Source organism: Rattus norvegicus, chromosome 5 (assembly GCF_021556685.1).
Source record: "Rattus norvegicus strain SHRSP/BbbUtx chromosome 5, alternate assembly SHRSP_T2T, whole genome shotgun sequence".
NCBI classification, from domain to species: Eukaryota; Metazoa; Chordata; class Mammalia; order Rodentia; family Muridae; genus Rattus; species Rattus norvegicus.
The window spans coordinates 101,537,230-101,554,450 of NC_141538.1; the positions used below are offsets into that span (position 1 = coordinate 101,537,230).

Genomic DNA, 17,221 nt, shown 5'->3' on the forward strand with positions numbered 1-17,221 from the left:
TCTGCCTTTCAAATAAAAATCCTAATTATGACTAAGTATTTACTGATAAGCCACACAGGCACTTAGTACAAAGAACACAGCAATTGTTCAGCATGTCATATCAGAGTCACCTATACCAAACTGTTTCTAAGAAAGCTGTCCACACCAGAAAGCATATAATGATCGAATATCTCATAACACGGATATTAAGATGGCTGCAATGTGTAGAAAATATTTAGGCTTTAAGTTACCTAATTTTTTATCTCCAATATAGCCAGCAATGGTAATTCCTAATCCTTGGACATTTTTAGTGAGTTCCACATCGAACGTCTCACTTTCTTCATTTTTCTGAGTAGAAGCATCAACCTAAAGCAGTATCAATAAATAGATAAATCTTCAGATAAATCAACATGTAAGAAAGACTAAGGTCAATTTTCAAAGTCAAAGATTCAATTCTGCTAAGGCATCTCTAACTGTACAGTTGGCCCCTTATACCCTGACAATACAGACTGAACACTGCATTTCCGTTCAGAAAAGAATGTAGAAAAGAAAGCTGAGCTCCCCTCACCAGACAAACATGCTATACAGACAAAATGTTAAATATTAAATAGCTTCTTGTTAACAAAGTATTTTCAGATATATCTCTTCATTTCTAAAGGAGATAGGATGTTTAAAGGTCAAAGATGTCATGCTTTAAATTGATATTAAAAAGTTAAGATGTAGTGCTGTCAGTTAAATCTTTCTAATCATCGCTTTCTGGACAAACACCTACCAAGAAGAGTAATGACCAGCGGCTGTTTATGGAACAGTGTCTTTGGGATGGGGTTGGCATGTCTTCACTCCTTATCCTTATAAAGCCTAGAATTCCCGACATCATTGGGAGGCCAGTGAGATGTCCAATTGTATCAATCTTTCCCAGAGGAAGGAGGCATATACATGTTTCCAGGGATAAACAGCTGAAATCTGGGGAGGCAGAACTCACATTCCCACAGTGTGGTTGCAGGGCTCCTATTTCTCAATGAGGTACAGTACATAAGACTATAAAACATAGGGTCTCAGCCTCTACAAGAGAGCTCCCACTGTTACCTACAACTTTTTACTTGATTCTAACACCATGAATATGGCTGAATCTCCCCCACAGCCATGTTATATGTAGGCTTGTGACTTATTTTTTAAAAGAAGTAAATGGCACCAAGGATGTTTTTACATTGCCCTTTTTGTTTGGTAAATTAAAGATATTCATCAAGAAAGTGTGCCTATCAACTGGCATTCTCCTGTTCTGGAATGGTATCTGAAAACAGCTTTCTTGGGTCTAAGCCTTCTCTAATATATACTATTATAGTCACTATTAATTGCATGTGGGACCACAGGTAAAGAAGACTCCCTCAATTAAGCATTAGTGAGCTGACACATGATGTTGTCAATAAGCCACTGATCCTATACATTGGCATGATGTCAACAGACCTTCCAGTCAATCCTACCAAAAACTCAAGGCAATGGGCTTTTATAGCCAAGCAGCTTGGAGCTGGCTGGCCACTGACATCTTCTGATCTATGTAAACAGTTATCTCACTGATAGTCCACCTAAATGAAGTGTAATTTTACAAGTAAAGTTGGATTTATTTTCCATTGCACATAATTATCTGTGCAAACTTAGCAAAAGTTTAAAGTTTAGATAATTACAAGAAAATGACAGGATAAAATCTGCTTCAATTGAAACAAATGTGTTTTCTATTTTTAATAAGTTACCCGAGTGCTATTTTAGAGGGTGGCAATTTGACTATCGAATGGTTTTAAACGGGGCACAAGCTTCAGAGATGATGATATACGCAGAGAATAGACACTGTCCTAAGCTTTCATTACATCGAGTAGTTTCTGGTATTGCATTCATTTATATATTGCTGAATAAAATGTTTTGTTTTCCACAAAAGAATGGCATTTAAACACTTCGATAAACAAGCTTGCTTTCTTCTTTTCTCTCTGTAAAAATAGCAACCAAATCAGTCCTAAAAACAACAGAATCATGGAAATTTCAAGTGGGCTAATAAAGTTTAAAAGGGTTTATGGGGGAGGATAGGTTCTTAACAAAAGAATTTGCAGCAACTGATTAGAGCAGTTTTAATAAAAGAAAATGTGGATATTTTACATGTATGAGAAATGGATACAGGACTGGCATGTGCTGGAAAATTTACCCAGAAATGGGTAAAATTTGTTTCTAAAATGTTTAAGACACTTTTGGCTGCATTTACTTTATTTTATCCACTGTAGACTTATGACCTGAAACCAACTGATATAACTTTTAATTTTCAAGAACTTTGGGGCTAGAGAGATGGCTCAGTTAAGATGGTTAAGAGCATTGACTGCTCTTCCAGAGGTCCTGAGTTCAAATCCTAGCAACCACATGGTGGCTCACAAGCATCTGTAATGGGTCCAATGTCCTCTTCTGGTGGTCTGAAGACAGCTACAGCGTACTTATGTATAATAAATAAATAAATCTTAAAAAAAAGAATTTTGAAACTTCCCAACATTTTTTCATATCAAATTTAGGACAAATATGGCACGCTATACTAATGAATGATGCCAAATGTTTCATGGCCAATGTGCCATGCCAAAGTGTAACTAGTGTTTTAAACAAATATTTACAGTGACAATCACTCATTATAGATCTGTTAATAGTCCACAGCTAGCACAGATTAAAGAAATGTCACAGGGATGTCCATAAGCCTCATCTGTTTCCACCATCTTGGCTCCCAATCCCCAACTGCCACATAAGAAACTTTCTAGAGAAAAGTTGTCAGAAGGCCATGATTAGAATAATGGCCCAGTTGACAAAAAGTCTTCTAAGTAAGACAATGACAAACTCAAATATTATATGATTTGAATAATACAATACTAGAATTCCAAATATTCTTATAAAACAGTTGCTTACAGAAAGTATGAAATGATCTCCTAGAATCTTTAAGCAAGGAATTCTCAATAAATAAAACATTAGCATCTCTACCCATGCTTTTTGTTATATTCTTTTAATACATATGGATATCAATAAATCTAACTTTTTTTTTTTTGGTTCTTTTTTTTCGGAGCTGGGGACCGAACCCAGGGCCTTGCACTTCCTAGGCAAACGCTCTACCACTGAGCTAAATCCCCAGCCCCTAAATCTAACTTTTAAATAAATATCTGAATGCTGTTTGCTTAGACCTTTATGTAGAGGAATTTTAATCCTGCAACATGGCTGCTCAGGCAAGGGATCACATAGACCTTCTGCATTACAGTATGATCTTGATGAAATATAAACATGTCCTTAGTATACACATTTAATCCCAAACAATGTAGGTAAGGTTAGCTGGTGGAAGGAAGCAGCCATATTTGAAAGTGAAGTCTAATTGAGGGGCAGACAAAGTGACGGATCAGAGAATGATTTGATAGAACATAAGAACAGCACAAGAAAGAAAAGCTATTTAAGAGCAGTGCAGGGAGAAAGGGTCAGTCAGCTGGGAGTCAGTGCAGTGAGTGCAGTGAAGTAGAGCTAAACGTGTTCCTGAGTTCAGGGCAGGTCAGTAGAGGTGGCTGAAGTCAGAGAATAAGGACCCAGAAGGTTATAACAAATTGGGAGAGTTAGTTTAAGGCCAAATGCAGCAATTCAGTGAGAAGCTGAGAGAAGTCAGATTGACTCAGTCAGCTTGGAGGGTGGGCATAGTTTGAGCCAGAACGGCCAGCAAGTTGAACCAGCCAGCCAGAGTTCAGAAACAACAGAAAAGGTGAGCTTATTCAGCAAGAAGCTCCGAGACAACGATTACACCCGGTAAATAAAATTCACATTTACCCTTTTACATCAACTGTTTTTAGCTACTTACTCGCATCTCTGAAGTAGATGTGGAAGAGGAGAGGGTGATGCCCAAAGAGGAAGGTGCTGGAGTTTCTTCTACAGCGCCTCTGGCAATCATCAGTTTAACTCTGTTTCCACACTGCCTGAGGACTTGTGCTACTTGCTCACTGCTCATCCCTGCTAGGTCCGTGTCACCAATCTTCAGAATGTGGTCTCCACTGCATAGTCGACCATGCTGATTTTAAAAAAGCATTAAAATAATTAAGGCACTTCTATTATAACTGCACTTGAAAAGTTCTGATCTAAAGACAATAACACAAATGACAATATGACATGTCAATCACATAAAACTAAGTGTTAAATTGTATGTGAACTGTCTTTTAACATTCAATGTTGTAAAAGGAAATGAAACTTACAGATAATTTGTTAAATCAATAGCTAGTTTTTCTTTCAGCTTGACTTCTAGCTAAGAATTCTCATGAAAATAAAACATGATTTTGTGTGATTTTTAGTTTTGAAGAACAAGAAAAGATGTCATTAAGCATAGATGAGGTATGAAGTCATCATGCAAACACAGCTCACATGAATTAGAATGTGATGTGGAACACGAGAAAGAGCTGCAACGTTCCTACAGTTTCTATCTGGCCATCTCAATTATGAATGCTGCAAAGAATGAATTTCCAGATAACATTCTAGTGAAAGGAAAATGAAGATAGAAGAGAGTGAAGTGAACAATATTTAAAACAAAAACCCAAAATGACAGACTGCTCTGCACAGTACATCACGACAGTGACTAGTGACTCATGGCTGAAGAAGACCAGGCAGTGGCCAGTCCAACTAAGAATTAACCTTGACATTTCATTTTATTTTAGTGGATTTAAAGCTCATTGTACTTATATTTTCTATGTCCTGGAAAGGGAGAGTATATATAGGGTTCTTCCTTTTCTTTCAAGCCTGTGAAGTTCATTTGCTATTGCTAGATGTCATATAATACTTAGATGTTATTTTACTGTTGATACAACATCACTGTTGTCTAACTAGGACCTCACTCATGAATGTGAGGGATATCTGATGAACTCAGCTTCCAAGTTTAAGTTCAAATCTATTAGTGAAAACAATAGCCTTATAACCCTATAAAGTTAAAAATATTAAATACAGATAAAACTATATCATCTTCCTACGCAAAAATAAATAAATAAATACATAAATACATAAATAATACATAAATAAATAAATAAATAAATAAATAAATAAATAAATAAATAGAAAGAAATAATGGCACATCTCAGAAGCAACAACATGTCCACAAACTAAATGGAAAATTGGCTGTGTGTCACGTACGACGATGACACCAGAGAGCCAGCACTAAAGGTACAAGGTTTTACCTCAACGATAATGCATTTTTTACACAACATGCTTTTTGAACAGCTGCCAGGTTTACAAATATGTAACTCTCAAACAACAGGTAGATGTTTCTACCGGGACTAGAATCATCAGGCTGGTTTCGTCTGTGGTTCTTCAGGGTGTTCAGTGCACTGGACACAACTGCATTTTAAGTATGGTCCATGCCTATTTTCTAAGTACTCTCTTCCAAGTGTAAGAGAATACTTGAAGGCCAGTCCAACAAAATGAAAGATCGTTAGTTGATCAAATTTTCCTTTTATTAAACAGAAAACCTCTATGATGAAGCCACACCTCTGGGTTAACAACAACAAAACAGACCTGCAACAGTAGCTCACCTGGTCAGCTACTCCTCCAGGCAAAATTGTCTTGACTATCACACCAGTTGCTTTTCCTCCTATGATGCCAAATCCCAGACCAGACCCATCATTCACAAGTTCGATAGTTTCCACATGCTGCCAGTGAGTCTAAAAGGAAAGCTTCTGGATGAGTATTTGGTTGGTGTTGAAAACTGAGTTCATATAGACCCATGACTAACCAACTCTGGCTTTTCATTTAGTAACAGACTGTTATCACTATCTATCTGATCCTTTTTATAGTTATCAATACATCACTGTAGTGATATAATTTAACATGCAGAAACATGCACTGGTTTTTAAAGATATTTGGAAAACTTCCTTGATAAAAAGTTCCAACCCAACAGCGGCCCTAGATTAGGAAAGTCTGCCTAATTATGCTTTGAAGTAGGATACTGATTTGTAGCAGTTTATGCCATCACTGCCAGCTAACTGTAACTACATAAGGATGTGGCACTTATCTTCAATCCCTGCACTCAGGAAGTGGAGACAGGCAGATCCTGAGAGCTCAGGGCAAGCCTGATCCACACCGTGAGTTCTAGGCTATCTAGGGAGAGATTGAATGAACATGCACAAAAGAAGAAAAGAAAGAAAAGGAAGGAAAGGAAAGAAGGAATGGGTAAGGAAAAAGAGGGGAGAGGAAGGGAAGGGGAAGGGGGAGGGGAAGAGGGAAGAAGGAAAAGGGAAAAGGGAATCGTGGAAAAGAAAAGGAAAAGGGAAAAGGAAAGAGGAAAAGGAAAAAAGGGAAAGCAAAATCAAGCAAAATAAAGATTTGTATCCACTTACAGATAAAGTAAATTTTATTAAGGGACTCCATTTTTATTAATGCTGTCAAAGAATCATGTAAAGTAAAAGCTATTCTAAAGGTTCAAAACAACCAGAATTCAGAAATAAATACACCAAGTAGGAATACATAAAAGAATAATTATTAAAAAAATAACCTAAAAACTAAAACCAAGCAAACCAACTAGCAAGACCTGAGGAAAGAGCAGGCAGTAGAAAGTGGGCACAGTTGAAAAGACCAGGAGTGTTTGTTTCCTCGTCTACTCACTGGATTCGAGTGGGCTGAAACTGTGCTGGCTGCAGATGGAGAACGGGAAATTCGTGGGCTGGAGATATGCGGCAAAGACCCCCTGGCAATAACAAGCTGTATAGTGTCTTTGGCCTTCTGCAGGATGCTGATGGCCTGCTGGTGTGTGATCGTCTGATCTAGGACCTGGCCATTAATGGCAAGGATCTGGTCAGTCTCCTTAAGTCTGCCATCTCTATCAGGGAAGGAAATGAAGTAATGAAAGATGTGAATGCTCTCAAGGAAATGACAGTTCCTGTGGCTGGGAATGTTCAGGCCACTTTAATCCTAGTGTAGAATACACATATTTTAAAAACTTGTACCTGAATCTCTACTTAAAAGTGCAGGATTTGCCCCCACCCCCACCCCTCCGTACTTGTGGTAATTCCATGCTATCTGGCTATGTGATCCACTGTCAATGGACTCTTCTCATCGAAAGCTGACTAACATTCATTTAGGGATGGTCTTTTATGTTAAAAATGAAAGTATGCATCTCTTCCTACTCTGACTACATTAATAAAACAAAATTCAAACTATAATGGGACAGTTCTAATGACTTTTATTCAAAATGAGATCCAATAATAACAATGAACAAAAGATCATACTTGTTTCTTCACTTACTAAAATATAACTGATGGCCATTTAAAAGCTACTCTAATGTGTGTGACATGTGTGTGCATGTGCACGGCTGCTTAGGCACATGTGTAGGAAGGACACAGGTTGAGTGTCTTCCTGTACTGCTCTGTATCTCATTTTTGAGACAGTCTCTCAGAGAATCCAAAGCTCATCTTAGCAACACTGGTAGCCCAGCAAACTCTGGCAAATGCCTGTCTGTGCTGGCCCAGTACTGGGTTAGAGACGTGTGCCTCTGCATCTGACTTTTCTATGAGTCCTGGAGATCCAGACTCGGGTCCTCGTACTAGCACGGCCAGAACGTCAGCATCTCCCTCACCCCGTGACTCTCATTTTAATGGACTTGCTTTATACTCCCAAGGAATAACGGCTTCTAAGACCCGGTTAATGTCTGATCATTTCAGCCTTTTCTTTGCATTCATCTCCTCCTACAGTGGTCAAAACCCTTCCCTGTGTAGAACAAAGGAGCTGCTGTAGCAGTCTCACCTGTGAGCCACACTGCCCTCTTGAATCTCCTGAACAAAAATCCCCAGCTCTCCCCTGTTTTCACTTCTGAGCCCAACGACACTGAAGCCGAGGCCTCCACATGGAGGTTTGAGGAGCTCAAATATTTCCACATGGCGACCCTGTTCAGGAAACAAAATAGAAAACAAAGTGAAGATCCGATGACTAGTTGGTGGCAATGGTGTATATTTTTAATCTCAGCTCTTTGAGAATGAGAGGAGGGTAAGAGAACTGTGAGCAAGCCTGGGCTACGTAGGAAATGGAGGCTAGCCCAGATGCCATAGCGAAATCAAAATCAACTAAAGCAGTCTCAAAATAAAATAAAACAAACACAACAACAAACAAAAACAATATTGCATGTGGAAGTTATCTCATTGGGGTATTACTTTGATTATCAAAAAGAAGGAACTAGAGAAAGATCAGCTTAGTACTTGTCACCTAAAATACAACATTTCATTTTTCCAGAAGAGTATTTCTAGGTTGTAGCACAGAATACTCAATTTAAAATGTGATCATTTTTCCAAATGATCAGCCTTGAAAATATAAACATGTAAGTAACATTATACAGACTGAGAAGGTTATATTTATGTACTTATGAATATACACACACAGAGACTCGGAGAAGGCGGCAGAGAGTGTGGGTGGTCAGTCCTCCATGATCACCCTGTCCCTACAACTGTCTCTCATTTCTTTAGCTCCAGCTACGCTCCCTCATTGCGCCTCATACAGCTAGGGTACCCACTACCCACTAGGTAAAATATCCGCATTTACTCCTTTATTTCATTGGTGTCTACTCAAGATGTATATGTGTGTATGTGTGAGTGTCCATGTGTGTAATTAATAAAAAAGAGAGAACATTGATTTGAAAGCATTTGGTAGGAACAAGAGAAGAGTCAAATGATGTATTATAATCTCAAAAATTAAATAAAATAAAATTAATAGAAACTTCTAAACTAGACAAAATCCCACAAACTTCTTTTTCATTATAAACCTGTTCAGGTACCCAAGATGCAATCCACAGACCACAGGAAGCTCAAGAAGAAGGATGACCAAAATACGGATGCTCCTATTCCTTCTTAAAAGGGGGAAAATATCCATAGGAGAGGATATGAAAGCAAAGTTTAGAGCAGCAACTGAAGGAATGGCCATTCAGAGCCTGCCCCACATGTGGCCCATATATATACAGCCACCAAAACTAGATAAGATTGATGATAACTAGATAAGCTAAAAAATGTATGGTGAAAGGGACCAAATATAGAACTCTCCTGAGAGAGTTCTGGACATACAGAATATGTCCAATACAGACATCAATGCTAGCAGCAAACCACTGAACTAAGAACAGAACCCCCTTGGGGAGAATTAGAAGAAGTATTGAAAGAGTTGAAGGGGCTTGCAACCCCACAAGAACAACAATGCCAACCAACCAGAGCTCCCAGGAACTAAACCACTACCGAAAGACTATACATGGACTGACTCAGGGCTCCAACTGCATATGTAGCAGAGAATAGCCTTGTTGGGGCACCAGTGGAAGGGGAAGCCCTTGGTCCTGCCAATTTGGACCCCCAGTGCAGGGGAATATGGTGGGGGGCAGTAATAGGAGGAATACCCATATGGAGGAGGGGAAGGGGAGGGAATGGGGGCTTATGAACAGGAAACTGAGAAAGGGAATAACATTTGAAGTGTAAGTAAAGAAATATATCTAATAAAATTTTTTTTAAAAATTAAAAACTTCTTGTTATAAAGTCAAAAATATATACATACATATGTATGTATATATATCACAAACATAAAAGCATATCATATATATAAATGTCCGTGCTTATATATACTTAATAAAAAGTGAATTAGAAAAATACCTACCATACCCATAACAGTAGTTACATTGAGTTCCATGAAAGAGAAGTAAGAGTAATGGTTTAAGAGGATTTTCATTTTCATTATAAATTTTATGACTTGGGAAAAAAGGAGCAAATGCAAACTGACCAAATGTTAGTTAATGGTTAACGAGGTGATAAAATACAGATGTTTGTATATATACACATTGTGTGTATAGACACATACACATTTTATAATCTCTCAATGTCAAATGTGTTTATAGTCTGCCTTCAAACTTGAATTATCCCAAAATACACTTCTGTGCAACTAAGCAATGATTTCTAGTATAATAGACTCATGTTCATCCTAAATATTAATGGAAAAATTAAAATAAAAAAACCTGTTCAGGAATGCTGCTGAATTCCTCAAATTATCCAGGACTTGAAGACCTTTTTTAATATGTCCAGGGCTGAGTCACAGGGAGAAACGCTCTTACCTGGGCCATACTTTTGATGAGCTGATCAAGTTCTTCACAGGCAGGCTTTCCATCCATGGCAGGTGGAGCACCAGGTCCAGAAATTGCTTCGAGGTTCCCATTACTTGGAGACAGCAAAAGTGACTCACTTTGCAGATTAGAGATGATGGCAGAGCTGAACTGCGGTGTGTGGGCATGGTCAGCATTTGCAGTTGCCAAAGTAGCAACGTTTACCTAGGAGGATGCAGAGATGATTAGCCACGATACTGGTGTACTTCCAGGCTCTGCGGTGGTCCGGCGGTGGTGGGAGAAGTGAGAGTGGCTTTGCAGCCACTTTCCTCTTTACTTTTAGGTTAAGGCTTCTCAAAACATTAACCCGCTATCTCACCAGCTCCTGCTATCTGTGGAATAACACCACCAGAAGGATTGTTACTTCGCAAAGGTGAAAACCCCAGTGTCTGTCACACGCTCCAAGTAAAACTAACGAAAGCACTGTAGACAGTCAATCCTTACTGAGCAGCGTGTGGTCATTCCTCACTCAGAGGTGTAGGCTGTCAATCCTACCTGTGTGATTTAGACAGTAAATCCTTACTGTGCAGTATAAGCAGCCAGGGCAAACAGGGCCTTTCTGCAAAGTTTCATCTACAACTCTGCATCAGAAATATTCATCAGCGTTATGTTCAAAATAGCTTTGTCCTGTCCTCACTCTCTTGGCTTTAGCTATGCTGACCTCCTCACACTACCTGACACTGCAGTAAGGTGTTTCACAGCACCGGTCGGGTAAAGACATTCACGGTCTGTTCTTTACTTCACCCAGGTCTATGCAACCTTACCATGGAGAAGCCCTCCGGGACAACCTATCCCACACAGGACTCATGCTCTGCTGGCAGCCCTTGCCCTCCTTCTCTTCACAGCTCTTATTCTAGTTTCATCCTGTTCCTGTGATAGGAAAACACTCCAAACAAACACAACGGTGAGAGAAAAAAGTGTTCTGTGGCTTCTATCCAGGGCAGTATCTATCCCTAAAGGAAAGAGGGGCAGAAGTTCCAGGCAGGAGCATGGAGGTAGGAACCACGGAAGAGGACAACTTGCCAGCTTGGTCTCTGGCTCAGTCTTTCTCTGGCTCATGCTTAGCTTCCCTTTTTTTTTTAAACCTCAGGACCACCAGCCCACAGAATGGTATTTCCTTCAGGGTTCTGGACCTTTCCACATAAATTACCAATCAAGAAAATGGACACATGCGCACAGGCCACAGGCAAACTTAATAACATGATTGCTCAACAGAGTCTCCTCTTTCAACAGAGTCCCCGCTGTGTCAAAATGACAGTTAATGCTAACCAGGACAGTGCTTCCATGCTGCTGGTACACACCCACTGTCACAGCACGTCCACTCTACCACTGCGGGTAACTAAAATGTAAAACTCCCCAGGGGTAGGATCCAGCCATTCTGTTTCCCTTGATGTCTCTGTCCTTTAAAGGAAGGCCTACCCAGAGCAAGCCTTCAATATATATTTGCAGAACAAACACTTATCCACACAAATCCCCTACTAGTGTCAGCTCCAATTCATGGATGATAGATCACACAAAGTCAAATGACTAATAACACTGGGTGACCGTGCTACTTTTTCATCATGCTGCCTCTGTGTGCTACACAGAACACAATCACTCAAAGTACCACTCCAGGATAAAGACAGGAGGTGAGGAGCATCTGCTGATGAACTCTGCGAAGATATTCCATACAGTGCCCCCACTCTATACAGAAGAATTTGTTACCTATCCTTAAAAACAAAGCAGAAAACTTACTTAGTCACCAAAGCTGCCGAAACTTTACCATTATATTACCTACCTTTAGTCACCCATGAAAAAGAGGAAGGAAGCCTCTGGGAATTCTATCCAATGCTTACTTTAAAATTTACAGGAGGCATGATCAATTATTATTTTTCAAAAGCGAGCTTCTCTTGCCAAGACTGGCTTTTTTTAATCCCCAGCCATGGCAACTTCAGGGAAGTCTGCCGGCAGAAGACATACTGATCAGGTTGAAGCAGATGGCATAATAAAACTTGTGACAGGCGAAGATCCCACACACTAGGACCTAATGCCTATGGCCTGTTTGCATAGTGAAAAATATTTGGACTTCAGCTACAGTAAGCCAGAGTGAACAAACCCAATTCCAGGAATAGATGGTCTCGTGGTAAGAAATTAACACTGAAGTACAAGCTCTGATGTTAGAGGACCTAGTGGAGGGCACTGAAAGAGTAGTCTTTGGAGAACAAATGTCACTGCGATGTGACGATCATCTCTTAAGAGTCTAATGAGGTTGGTGACTTCCCTGGCTTCTTGCCTGTTCCTGGAGTTTCATATAAATGGACTGCCAGAGTTACTTACTTAAAACAGCCCACATATTTTATAACTGTACTTAAGTTACACTATGAAATGTCTTGTTTTTTAGTTTGAAAATGTATACTCTTAGGAAAAAAACACAACCACCAAGACCAAAGGGTTTCAAATGTATGCCTAACAAAAACTGTTTTCTCCCAAACTTAACTTTATTCTTTACCTCTAGTGTGTGTGTGTGTGTGTATGTGTGTGTGTGTGTGTATGTGCGCGCCTGTGTGTGTGCCTGTGTGTGTGCACGTGCACACACATGAGCAAGAGAGAGAGAGAATGTGTGTGTGTGTGTGTGTGTGTGTGTGTGTGTGTGTGTGTGTGTGTGTGTGTTTCAGCATCTTTTTAAGTCCAGGCCTTCAAACTCTATATCCAGAACAGCTTCAGAGAAGCAACCCACACAGATGCTCCAATCTATTCTTACAGACAGTCGCTTCTACTGGACCTGCTCTTTCTTGCACCCACTAATGGTTCCACAGACCCTGGACAGCAAGGACACAGCCAACTCTCCTCAGACTGGGCCAACATTCTCATTCCCATTTCCTTAGGTTTCCCAGAGAACATCGCCCCAAAGTCAGCAGGAAGCAGCTAGAGATCATGATGACCCGATTCCTGTTTCACCATCTCCTCTGTCTAGTTTTTCCTTTGAACTAAACCTAAACAGAAGAATGCTCGCATTTCTTCTAGGCTGCACCCCATGGTTACCTGGCAATAGCCAGATAATGCCTGGCTTACTATAAAAGGGGCTGTTTGGCCATTCCTCACTCTCTTAACCTCCTACTCTCTTACTCTGGCCCTTCTGTCCCTGTCCCTTCTCCCTCTCTCCCCATCCCCATCCCCCCTCCACATGTTTCTGGCTAGCCTCTCCTCTCCTCTCTCCCTTTCTCTCTCCTCTTCTTTACTCTGCCTTTCTGTCTCTACTCACTCCTCAACTCCCATTTGCATACCCTAAATAAACTCTATTCCATACTACTCACACGGCTGCTACCTCAGGAGGAAGGAATACCTCTGCATGGGCCCACAGCGCACGCCCTTCCACCTCACCATACCATCTCACCATGCCATGCTCCTACCAAACATATCCCTGGCTCATTTTGTTTTTTATAAAACACAGCATATTCAACTATAAAAAAGAGGCCAGGAACTCTAGCATGTTCTAACAATGAGAAGCAGAGCAGTAGCTGTAACAGACAATGAAGGAGAGGAATATATGAAAGCGGAGACCACTGCCATCTTTCTACTTTAGAGGCTCCTGACTACAGCACATCCAGAAGAATGAAGCTTAAACTTGACCCCAAAGAAGAGAAGCTCCCTTTGTGAGCCACAACTGAGCAGAGTGACTAAAAACTAAGACAGAGGTGACTATACACACTTGTAATATCAACAAAAGACAGACAGGATCATGATTCAAGGGACTCTATCTCTAAATAAATAAGCAAATATTAAAAAATAAAAAACTCAACAAACTGGGCATAAATACTGATGGTTTTCACAGCACATGTATGCAAACATACCTGTTGTCGTGGGTTTGGAGGGGAAAGAAAAAACAGAATAAATGTGGGGCCAGAAAGAACCTAATCTTAGAGAGCGAGTCCAAAAGGCAGGAGGTCCATGGTTAATGAATAGTAAACAAGGATTAAAAGGTGAGTGAATCAGTACCAATTACTCAGAACAGCAACAATACACATCGGCAGAGTCTGGGGTATCTATGGAGAGCTGGTGCATGCAGTTACATGAAGGGCAGGGATGGGATTAGAGTGGGTTGAAAGGTTTTGAGTTCTGTGCATCTTCCATGTGGTCTGACAGGACAGGGACAAGGATACAAAGTATCAGGAAACAGAAGTCATTTGAAAATGAACAAAAGTAGAAACATTTCACTAAGTAGGGTACAGGACTGGAAAACAGGTACCAAAAGATGTTCAGTACCACTAAGAGTCAGTTAAAAACATAAAAACATCTATTTTATACCTCCTAAAATAGGGAGAATGTGGAAAAAACATCAATATATATTCACTGGGAGATAAATTGGTAGTTTCTGGGGGAAATTATGCATGTCCTAACCATACAACCTCCTGAGCATTATTCAGTAGCAAAACCCTAAGCTGAAGGCCAGACACAGTGAGATGCTATGTCTGTAATGCAGGACGCTGTGGCAAGAGGATTACACAATGGAAATCTGTCCTGACAGCAGCAGCAGCAAAAACAACAACAACAACAACAACAACAACAACAAAATAACAGCACCAACAAACTACAAGCAAAAACACTCTACCTAACTGCTCACAGTAGCAACTTCCTCTGTAGTTGCAATAATAATGGAAACTGGCAAAATTCTCTTCAAGAGATGTAGCCATACCATGAACGATTCCTTAGTCATGAAAAAGGAACAAACTATTAATGCAATTTGGATGGATTTCAAGGGTGCTGGACTGTATGGAATAATATTTCAAAATCTTTATGGAATGATTACCTACTTCAAAAGACTCTTGATCTAATAAACATAGTAGCTAGCATTGCAAGCTAGAATATCAGTGTTTTTAAAAATCAGTAGTCTTAATTACATCCACAATGCACTCTCCTATAAATAACCAAAAAAATTAACTATAAACATATCTGACCTCTATATCATAAATCTTCAAGACAAGGAAAAGGGAAATTAGACGCCGTTGGAGACAATGGGAAGACCTCCGTGCTCCTGGGATGGCAATTATTACTAAAATGACTGTACTACCAAAATGTATCTACAAATTTAATTCAATACCTATTATAATTCCAGCATCATATTTCACAGATTTAAAAAAAAGATTAACAAATTTAAGTAAAACCACAGAAGACCACAAACAACCAAGTAATTCTAAGGAATAAGAACACTGAAAGACATTTTACAATACCCAGCCTCAAACTCCACTGCAAAGCTCTAGTGGTAAAGGCAGGCTGACACTGGCATAAAAATAGACAGCTAAACATCAGAACAGAAAAGAGGACCGAAAAAGGGGATGGCAACTCTAAAACCCTTAATTTTGACAAAGTAGGCAAAATCACACGGTGTAATCGGAGACATTCGTAGACAAAAGGAATGTGTACTTTCGGAAGGTTCTGACATGCAAACAAAATGGGATGTTGGTCCATGGAAGGACAGCATCGTCACACACAAGCACAGTTTTACATGTTGTCTGAGGGAGGCCTCCCTTTCATTCATTCAGATTCCTGTTAACCATCAGGTTATGTGCTACTGGGCAGTGTTGGAGGCAGTAAGTGACAAATTTCTTTCCCCAGTTACAGTGTAAAATATTCATAAAAAAACTGTACTTAAAATTATCTGTAAATTACGCCAAGCAGCTGGATATCTTTCTTTCTCTGCTGTGAATTCTTAAGAGCAGATTGGACAGTGGTCTAGAACCTGTAATCTACAATACTCTTAAAGTCGATTCTAACTGCCTTCAGCCGATAGACTTAATAAATGAAAAGATTCAATTTAGAAAATAATCCTTTACTCCAAGGATTCAAGGATGCACTCTGAGTGATGGAGATGTAAACTCTGCACCTGCTCCCATTACGTCTGAGTGCTGAGTTCCCACGGCCTATTTCTCATAACACTCCCCTGTGCTAGAAAGCAGAAATTACCAGCTATAAAACTCGAGATGGAAGGAAAGAACACTTAAAGCCTAGAGAAGGAAATGAATTAAAGAGTAGGTAAGACTCTTGACTTTTCCTTTCTGGTATTTAGTAAAGTATATAGAGATAATCACTACTCTACCCAGCGCAGTGCTCATTAGTGAGTGATTGACAGCGTCAAGTGCAAAACTGTACACTATACAGTGCTCACTGATTTAAACCAACGGCCACTTCACCAGTTATCCTATTTTATAGCATTTTACTTTTCACTCAAAACTGCAGCCACAATGATTTTATTCATTCCTAAAATTACAAAGAGTATTTATAAAAATCTGGCCACTAGATACACTAAACAAAACTGTGTACTCAAGCACAATGCAATGTACTCCGTCGGACTATATAAGTTGACATTCTGGAGAAGGCCTTTACAATCTTTCTAAAGGACTCTCAGAATTGAGACTTTCCCCCCACTTTCATAACAAATGTATAAAGCACTGGGCGCTCTGTGTGAAGAAGGAACAGAAGTTTGAAGAGTCCCAACTGTGTTTAAAACTCTTTATTGCTGTTATAAAAGAAACCCAAAGTTTACTCTTTAAAGCCATTAAGTTCTAGGTGCTATGAGACAATTCAACAGGAAAAGAAGGGTACCTGCCACCAAGCCTGAGGACCTGAGTTCAGTCCCTGGGACCAGCATGCAGAAGAGATGGTCACAAGCAGTTCTCTGAGCACCACATTCAAGCTATGTGCTGAGTGCGTGCATTTTCATATCCACAACCAATATAATAAAATAATTAAGTTCCATAACTAAGTGAAGTATAAAAAGAACTTTTTGCCTAGTCCCTTAGTTTCTATTGAGGTTCTAATTTCAAAAATAATAGTTCTGTTTTGGCAGTGTTAGGGCTTCATCTCTAGGCATTGAGCATGCAAGGCAAGAACGCCTACCACTGTGCTGTATCCCCAGCCCTGCTCCCATCTGCTTCAATGCTATCTCCATTTCTATTATTTTAATGGGGTACACAGAGTATTTATATTGTAGAGATTAAAAGAAAGATGACCAGAAATACTTCCAGTTCCTCTATCACAAATAGCAGCCTATCTCCCTACCCTTTAAATGACTTAAAGGTTTCAGGTGTTTCTCTTTGCTTCTTTCCTCATTGGTTGGTC

The 17,221-nt window shown here is 39.7% G+C and overlaps 1 protein-coding gene across 13 annotated transcripts in view; it reads right to left on the reverse strand.

Annotated features, from left to right (window-relative positions):
- Mpdz (multiple PDZ domain crumbs cell polarity complex component) overlaps positions 1 to 17,221 on the reverse strand; it is a 155,190-nt gene that overhangs the window by 102,573 nt on the left and 35,396 nt on the right. For 12 of the 13 annotated variants that reach the window (XM_087547763.1, XM_087547761.1, XM_087547757.1 and 9 more), the window contains 6 exon segments: positions 10,079 to 10,291; positions 7,750 to 7,889; positions 6,613 to 6,826; positions 5,544 to 5,672; positions 3,833 to 4,039; positions 231 to 345 (listed from right to left, as the gene is read on the reverse strand). In XM_087547763.1, coding sequence (XP_087403889.1) covers positions 231 to 345; positions 3,833 to 4,039; positions 5,544 to 5,672; positions 6,613 to 6,826; positions 7,750 to 7,889; positions 10,079 to 10,291 — 1,018 coding nt within the window. 13 annotated transcript variants of the gene reach the window in all.